Source organism: Vigna umbellata, chromosome 7 (genome assembly GCF_029865625.1).
Source record: "Vigna umbellata cultivar VRB3 chromosome 7, Vumbellata_1.0, whole genome shotgun sequence".
Classification (NCBI taxonomy): domain Eukaryota; kingdom Viridiplantae; phylum Streptophyta; class Magnoliopsida; order Fabales; family Fabaceae; genus Vigna; species Vigna umbellata.
Genome location: NC_142171.1, coordinates 5,584,475 through 5,593,990, shown reverse-complemented (window position 1 = coordinate 5,593,990; position 9,516 = coordinate 5,584,475). Strand labels below are relative to the sequence as shown.

At 32.6% G+C, this 9,516-nt stretch overlaps 1 protein-coding gene across 1 annotated transcript; it reads left to right on the top strand.

The window, feature by feature from the left end:
- The first annotated feature begins 7,387 nt into the window (after positions 1-7,387).
- Positions 7,388-8,618, top strand: LOC148194990 (uncharacterized). The gene is made up of 2 exons (XM_088094084.1): positions 7,388-8,056; positions 8,559-8,618. Exons 1-2 carry the CDS (start codon positions 7,388-7,390, stop codon positions 8,616-8,618), a joined length of 729 nt encoding a protein of 242 aa, XP_087950210.1.
- The last annotated feature ends 898 nt before the right edge of the window (positions 8,619-9,516 follow it).

Sequence of the window (9,516 nt, the reverse complement as noted above, 5' to 3'; positions counted from 1 at the left end):
GACGTGAGCTGTTACTCTGCAATACAACACTTATTGCTGTTTTATTAATGACCACTAATTTTATTGGCCACAAATTTCTTAGATGCATAACCCTAAAGTCGTTGCCCATGAACAACAGTGACTTATGAGTAAATGATAACGGTTGTTTATATTTATTTAAATTTTATTTTCTAATAATAGACATATTAAATAATATAGTTTAATAAAAAAAATTTAAACTTCTTCGTTAAAAATTAATTTAAACATATATTTTTTTAGATTATATGAGTTATTATTTATTATTTTATTATTATTTATTATATTGTTATTCTATTTTTTAAATAAGTATTATTTCAATATAACAGGTGCTCGTATTTATATTAATTTTATAAATATAATTAATATATTTACTTCATAAATATTTACTCTCATCTTATTTAAAAAAATTAATATTTTACTAATTTGAATATTAAAAAATATTCTACAAAAAAATTTCTTCTCTCAACAATTATTAAATAAATCTGTGTAAACAATTCAAATTCCGGATAAAATAAATTTATCTGATAGTTTAAATTACAATCTAATATATTTATAAATATCTTAAAATAGTACTTTTGAAAAAACGGATAATTTCTCAAAGATTAAACAGATATTTTTTTTCTAACATATTAAAAATTAGTTTTATTTGTAAGTAACACACTGACAAATTTATGAAATTTATAAAAATTAGAAATTAGATTATTATATTTTATGTTTGGGATTAAATACCAAAATCTTGGAAGGGTGGAAAGTGGGTGACGTGGCTATTTCGTTCTCGCGGTGCCCTAATTAACAGGACATTCTCGTCATCCTTTCTGTCAAACTACTTTTAAAATAGAACTTTCTGGAATCCAATTTAAATTAATCAACTTTTTAATTCTTGAAAAAATGACAAATTAATTTAAGATACAAAAATAATTATATAAAATAATTTATTTCTAATACAAATATAAGGGTAAGAGTTTTTAGTTTGTACATAAAATTCTTCATCTAATTTATATAAAAGTGAGTTAGTTTGGGTTCTATCAAATTATAAATAAAATTCAACCTAATTCGATTAGATTAAATTATGAGTAACCCAATCCAATTAACATCCCTAAATTTTGGTTAAATTTGTCCTAAATTCAAAGAAAAACATTTGGTAATATACTGAAACTTTTTACAACAAAAGGTTTTTATCACAAATTTTTTAAAATAAAAAAAAATCAAATATAAAATATGATTAGAAAGTATTTAAAAGTGTTTTTCTAATTAAGAAATTTAATTATCGATTAACATGTATCGTTAAACGTGTATTAGTAAGTTTTTAAGATATTGCTAAACTATATATTAACTTTGTTTTGTTAAGTTTTATGATTTATTATGATTTGTTGTTTGTATATTTGAAGAGATATATAGTCAATATTTCACATTTGATTTAAACTTAGTTTTTATTGTCATTATGTTGAATTAAAGAACAATGATTTTGACTGGTTAAACTAACATTACTTGTTTATTATAGTTGAGTGGACTGATTAACTAGTTGAAATGCAATTAATTCAATATCAAGCAATATAGTTACTATAAAAATAGGATATGACGTTGGAGAAAAATGTAGAAGTTTCTTATAGAAGAAATTAATAAAGTAGAAGAATTCCATTGGATTTGTTCAAAGTGACATGACTCGGTGCAAATCAAAAATCGTAAAATTGAATAAATAATAAATAAAAAAAGAAAGAGATAAGAACATTAATGAAAAAGGTAAAGCAATGATATGATAATAAATGCTTAAAGGACGATAATTATAAAAACAAGAGAAATGATAATGGCAAGGGCGGCGCTTTTTGTCCTTAACTACTAACCCTTTTCATTATTCTCATCAATTATTCTAATTTTACTTCACTATGTCTATGGTTGTTTATTTTTTTCTATTTGTTCTATATGCATTAAATATATTATTGTTTTTTAATTCTTTACTTCATTTTATTTCTATAAACGATCAAAATATTATTTTGAAGTAAATTTAAAATTTAATTTCATTTTATAAAATTAATTTGGAAAATAAAGTTTTTATTATAAAAACTTTAATTTATCTTTTAGTTAATATAGATTTCTAACATATTTTTATTACATTGAAATATATATACCATATTAAACATTAAATGATTTGATAACAGTCAACAATAAATAACATAATCATCCATTAATTTCATGCAGTAAATTAACGAACGTTCATACTAGGCACACCACATGAATTAAATCAAATAAGCTTTCCTTACCTGGAAATGAACGAACGTTCACAGACGCACACAGACGCTCTCCACTCAAGTCCTTATCACCAATGCTCGTTAATCCACTATTCAGACGAACCCCAATACCAAAAATCAAAACCACTCCACTCTAAGAAAATAACGAACGTACAACTCAGAATTGATTTTGCATACGCGGAAAACGAACGTCCAGAGAGTGGGAAAAGGCTTACCAGCTCAGTCTGAAACGAACGGCTTTTCGGGAAGCCTTGGATGACGTTCGTCCTTCCTCTGCCGGATCCCAGAATTGGAGGAGATGAAACGGTGGTTCCTTAGAGAGAAGGTGCAGCGAACGTAGAGAGAAGCAAGAGGGAATTCAGAAACGAAAATGGTGCAGCGTGTGGAGGGTGGAGGATTTATCAGAGTCTTTCCACCTCGCCAGCGTGCGTTCACACTGCCAGCGCGCGTTCCCATTGCCAGCGTGCGTTCCCACTGCCAGCGTGCGTCGCTGAGGTGGCGCGCTCGAGGCTCGCCACGTCATCATTTTTTTTTTTTTTCTGAAACCTCACAACCACGAATGGAGAGTGGTGTGTGGTGATCGTGGACCTTGGTTGTTACCATTAGAAGAAGGTGAAGATGCGTTGAAGATGGGCAACAAAAGGTTGAAGCACGAAGAGCAGATGAAGATGGAAAAGCAAAGGTTGAAGACGAAGATTGAAGATTCGGTTCCAGACACTGTATCTGATTCCATTTATCAGAAAAAAATTTGGAATGAGTGTATTCGGTTACGGGGACTGCGTATTCGGTTACGCTGCAAAATTATAGGAATGGTGGATGGTGTATTCAGTTCTTGGAGGTTGTATTCGGTTACAGGTTTTTGGGTGAGCGTGGTCTAGAGGCGGATTTGGTTACGAGCTGTGTTATTGTGCAACACCAAGTTTGATCGTTCTTCCATGCTTCGTCCATTGGGTGATCTGATATATAACATGGTTGATGTTGAGTCCTCTGGTCAGAACCTTGATTGACATCTAGAGGTCCATGAAGCAGTGCATGCAGGAGGCGGAGAATTGATCCGGCCATGGCAGTGGAAGGAGTTCGTTGTAAGTCATCACCTCTAACGTTTTCATTGTGTTGCAAGTTTTACGAAGCAAAACTGGGGGCTTGGTTAGCTGGTGAAGTTGTTGAAGACGAATGTGGTCGCTGGTGGAGCTGTTCTCAAAGAAGACAACGATGTTAAGGTGGTGGACGTTGATGAGGTCACCATGAACGTTGTTGTTTCTGAAAAATGATATAACAAGCGATTATAATGTTGCAGGTTATGACGTGCAGTGGAGTTGGAGATTGAGAGGAGTTTGATGCCTTCGTGAATATCATGGACTCTTTGCAAAGTTATCCTTGTTTATTGTGATTCGAGTAAGTGATTGTTGTGTTGTATGTGTGTAAATTGGTCTTTTGTTTTGTTTGTTCATAATGAAAGGAAATTATTATGAGTTCCACTGTTTCGTATGTTAAGCAGTTTTTATTCACTTGCATTGGTACGAAAGAGGTGGTTGTGCGTTGCATTGGTACGAAAGAAATGGTTGTGTGTTGCATTGGTACGAAAGAGGTGAAAGTGGGGGATTGTGGTGCATGAGGGCAGCGAAGTGGTTCCTTCTTATGATTCAAACTTCTTTGCAAGGTTATTGTAGGAGGATATCTTTATGTTATGGGTGCTTAAAAATAATATAGCTATCAATTGGCCTCATCACATCATGCAGCATATGTTTAAATGCAAGGCCAATGACACACCCCTACCATATGGTGTACTAATCACCCAAATCATGCAATATTGTGGAGTACATGTTGATGTCGATGCCAGCACTCATATTGGGAACTGACATCATTTTTCAATTAATTCTTTGAAGAGGTTGAATATTGTTAATGTCAACGGTGTTTAACAACACGATGTCGGTGACGATGAAGAAGAAGAGCAAGCACACCATCATGACAACCCTATGCAACCTCCTCCACCTCTTTCAAATCCTAATATGATGAGTCAATTGGCCTCATCACATCATGTAGCATATGCTTAAATGCAAGACCAATGACACACCCCTACCATATGGTGTTCTTATCACCCAAATCATGCAATATATTGGAGTACATGTTGATGTCGATGCCAGCACTCATATTGGGAACCAACATCATTTTTCAATTAATTCTTTGAAGAGGTTGAATATTGTTAATGTCAACGGTGTTTGACAACACAATGTCAATGATGATGAAGAAGAAGAGCAACCACACCATCATGACAACCCTGTGCAACCTCCTCCACCTCTTTCAAATCCTAATATGATGAGTCAAATGTGGGAAGGGGTACAAGACTTGCATAGAATACAAGGTATGGAACAAATGCAGATGCAGGTTCAACGTATTGAAGATAACTTGGCAAACCTTTCCCTCGACATGAACCACCAATTTGCTCAACTCAATTAGAATGTTAACTTGATTCTTCACCATTTAGATGATTAAGTTCATTATTATTCCGATAATCTATTACATGACTTTTTATTTCTTAAATTGATTTATGTGTTTGAAATATTGCATTACATATTTTTCAATGTTATTATCTTTCACATCAACTTTGCTATTTTTATTTATTGTCAACTTAATGATATGCAAATTAGATGGATTCTCGAATCATTGATGAACTGCAAAATCAAATTAATCAATCAAGAAGACTATGTGCTGCTCTTGAACGACATACACAGGCCATGGAGTATCGAATATCCCTGGTAAATGCTAGGATTCAATCATCTAATCCAACTATAGAAGAAATTGAAAACTTATTACGGACTATGAACATTGACAATCAGAATTTATTCAGACGGTGCTTCAACTTTTTATCTTCGCATCCATCCCATACAAGACGTCTAATAGGATGCCAATACAATATCGTTTCAATACATTACAACGATACCTCACTGAAGCAACATCATCATGAACTATTACAAATATATTTGTATGTTATTATGTTGCCACTTTTTTTGCAAAGTCGTGTAATATTATAACTTTGTTTAATTATATGTTTGTTTAAAATTAATCAATCTCACTTTTGTAACAAATAAATTTATACTACTTGGTAGTAAATTATATTACAAACAAATACTACATTTAAAATAAATTCATTTTACTACATTATAATTTTTATAATTTTTAAAAATTAATTTTAAAAATTATTTATAATTTTGGTCTCTTTATAAACATTTTTATAATTAAATATAACATTAATAAATAACATTTTATATTACTTTAATAATTATGGGCATTTTGGTAATCTTTAATTTTTAACAATTATACTAATTTTTTAAATATGTTACATCAATCAAATCCTACACTAATTCTCACAAACTTTACTTCCAAATCCACTCTCAATTACCCACAAATCCACTCAAAAAAACAACAAAAAAATTACCCTCAAATTCATTCAAATCATCTTCCCCAAATCACTAAAAAAGAAAAAAGCCTAAAACATTGTTAATGGACCATGGATTTGAGAAAGGAGATTAGATTTTGTTGAGTTGATACTTCCAGCACATTTGTGAGTGAACTCCTTTCCAGTCATTTGCGACTCCGCTTGAGTTTCTAAAACTCTCCTCTGAAAAAAAATAAAAAATTATAATCTTTTATTAACATTATTGCAAATACATACTTTTATAACACAAGCAATTTCAATTTTCAAAAATATAGTACCATTTCTGTAAATAAATTGTTATATATTATATAGTATTTGTTGATGATAATCAAGTTGAAAATTTTGACAATTATTGTATGGATAGAAAATAAATGTGTTAAGATAAGGATAACCGAGAAGAAGAGTTGAATATAAACATTATTAAGATATCAGAATAAGAAGCTTCATCAGGATAAAATAACAAAAAAAAGTTTAAATGGAAGAGAAATATTGAGAGAAGAATAATTGAAGCAAATATTAAATAACAACAGGTGATATACATTTATTTAACACACAATAAATATCATAAAGAAATAAATATTTGTATTTTAAAAAATAATAATAATAATAATAATTTTAAATGAATGTAAAATTTTTATGCATATCAAAATATATTATTTAATATTAAAATTAATTCAATGAAAAGTGAATCAATAAGAATATTTGATATTTACCCAAGTAGTTTAAGACAATTATTCAATTTATGTAATTTTTTTATTTTATTATATCAAGTAACTATTACAATAGAAAGAAATATAAATAAATAAAACAAACATAAATAAAATGCGAAAAATTGAATGTATAATTTTAAACATTATAATAACATCGCGAACTATAAAAAAACACGGTATTAATTTCAATAATTTAGATCGTAACTTTTAGGCATAATACCCAATTTTGTCCCCACTTTGGTTCGGAAATCTCAAATTAGTCCCTTTATAGAAAAGTGAGTTGAATGGATCCTTACTTGTAATTATTTGAATCTAATGAGTCCCTTCCGTTAAATAGAGGGAAACGGAGTTAGTGGACTGATGATGTGGCAGTCGTATTTGGTGAGGTGTCAATACGGAATAGTTTGCTTGCTTACGTGGTGTTAGGGTTCCCATTTCCATTTGTGGTTGTATTAAAAATTGGGGATAAAGGTTTTAGGGCTCATTTGTTCGAGACTAGGGCATGACCGAGAAAGAAGGCAGAGGCAGGCAGTGTTTCGAGATTACAAGTCATCGCGGGAACTGGTGAGAACTTGTAGACAAAGCATTTGTGAGTGGACGACCATTGGTGGGGTAAATAACGAAAAGCGACTTTGGAAGGTGCGTTTATGGTAGGTTTTGTTCTATGTTTCGTTGCTTTCGTTGTGGTCCCCCCAGAAGTTTTGATTTATTTTATGGTTTGTCTGTGTTGTGTGCCCCATTGTCAGTGCATTTGCTTTGTTTGTGTTGCGACGTTGTCGTTGTGGTCCCCCTTCATAGTGTGTGGTACTGTGTTGTGGCATTTGCTTTATTTAATGTCATAAATGTGGTTTTGTTTTGTTTGAGTTGTTTATGGTCTGTACAGTAGTATGTTTATGCTTTGTTTTTTGCTTAGATATCATTTGGGTTAAGGGTTAAGCATAGATTAACTAACTGTGACCAATTTTATATTAGATAATATGGCCAACTCAGACATTGAAGTCGTGTTTCACCATGGGGGAAAATTTGAGAATAATGGGACATTTGGATATCACTATGGTGAAACCACAACTATAAAAATAGACCCTGATCGATGGAGTTATTTTGAAATATTAAGCATTCTAAAGGAGATGGGTTATAGGAATATAAAGGACTTATGGTATTCATTGGGTCGTGGTCCTGTATTAGAAGATTGTTTGGAACCTTTATTAGATGACAAGGGTGCTTGTCATCTGATCAATATTGCTATGTTGAATGGTGAAGCTCACCTCTATGTTATACATAGGGTGTGTGAACCTGAGTATCTTCTGCAGTTGGAATGCATATCTGAACCCCAAATTGATAGACCTAGTGTTGAGGGAGAAGTTGAGAGAGAGAGTGCTGAAAAGGAAGTTCAGATAGAGATTGGTGTAGCAGATGTTGAGGCAGTGGGTGAAGCAGAGGGTCAGACAATAGCACCTGCTGTAGAACCTGAATCAGAAATGATAGAAGTTGAGGTTGATGTACTGGCTGATATAGAGGGTATGGTAGAGGATGTAGAGGATGTTGGTGTGGAGGATGCAGTGGAGGATGCAGTGGAGGATGTTGGTGTGGAGGATGTTGGTGTGGAGGCACAGGTTGAGGTAGATGATGTTGGTGTGGAGGCACAGGTTGAGGTAGAGGACGTTGGTGTGGAGGCAGAGGTTCAAGTAGAGGGAAATGGTGTGAATGTAGACGTCCAGTCTGATGTGGAGGGGCAGGCAGAAGTAGAGGGTGAGGTAGAGGGTAATGGAGTAGAAAGTGATGAGTATGATGTTAGCAGTTGGAATGGGTCCGAAGAGGATGTAGTGGGATTTGATATATTTGAAGGTACTAATGAAGTTGAAGTTGGTGGACCTAGGGGTTTATCTGACAGTGATTGGGAATCCGACAGTTTGAAGAGTGTTGTGGAAAGTGATAACACAGATGATGACAGGGATGACCATGGGGATTTTGGTGTTTTTTCAATGCCCAAAAGTATGGAACAATATAAATGGGAAGTGGGCACGTATTTCAGTGACAAAAAAGAATTTACAGAAGCTATAAGAACCTATGGAGTAGAGAATGGTAGAAAATTAAAGGTTTATAAAAATGACAAAAGAAGAGTGGGTGTCAGATGTTGTGGGGCAAAAGGGAAATGTCCTTGGAATGCATATTGTGCATATAAGGCAGCTGAAAAGACATGGCAGCTAAGGAAAATAGTAGACAACCACACTTGCAGTAGAGAATTTAACATCCGTCTAATGACTTCAAAATGGTTGAGTGGGAGGTTAGAGAAGACTATGAAAGACAATCCAAATATTAATCTGTATAACCTCCATAACAAAGTTTCTAAGAAGTGGAACATTGGTGTTTCACGGTCGACAACCTGTAGGGCAAAAGCAATGGCATCCAAACAAATAGAAGGTGATTTTAAAGAACAATATAGAAGAGTGTATGACTATGCCAATGAGTTGCTTCGGTCAAATCCTGGTTCAACTGTGAAAGTTCATGTTGAACCTAATGAGGACACTCCAATTTTCAAGAGACTATATGTGTGTATGAAGGCCTGTAAGGACAGCTTCGTGTCATGTAGGAAGATTATAGGTTTGGATGGCTGTTTCTTAAAAGGAAAATTTGGAGGTGAGTTGTTAACTGCACGTCATCCACATCAGACTACAGCGTGCCACGTCAGACACACACTAACGCCGTTGGAGACAATTTAACGGAAAGGATCCAATTGTTGCAATTTTCATAAATTTGGGACCCAATTGAGATTTCCAAAAACAAAGGGACTAAATTGAGATTCCACGCGAAAAAAAGGACTTCGTGAATGATTAAACCATCATATAATAACTTCTCTTTATCATCTCACCTCTTTTAAATAATTACAATAAAAGTAAAATAAATATCTTTACCTTAAATCGAAACCTTATCTAATTTATCTCTCTTTTAAGTTAAAATAAATAAATATTATTTATTCTTTAAATTTGATGCGAATTTAAAATTTAGTTTTATTAATTTATTTTTTAAACTTTAAAAATAAATACATATAATTTTTTAAACATAATTTTGTTAAGTTTTTTCATGTCAAATACATCTTAAAATGATA

What these genes read in the sequence shown, in the direction of transcription:
- LOC148194990 (XM_088094084.1), top strand. Translation starts at nt 7,388, where the DNA reads ATGGCCAACTCAGACATTGAAGTCGTGTTTCACCATGGGGGAAAATTT. An exon ending in ATGTTGGTGTGGAGGCACAG is followed by an intron (nt 8,057 to 8,558) that starts GTTGAGGTAGAG and finishes GTGGGGCAAAAG; the next exon opens with GGAAATGTCCTTGGAATGCA.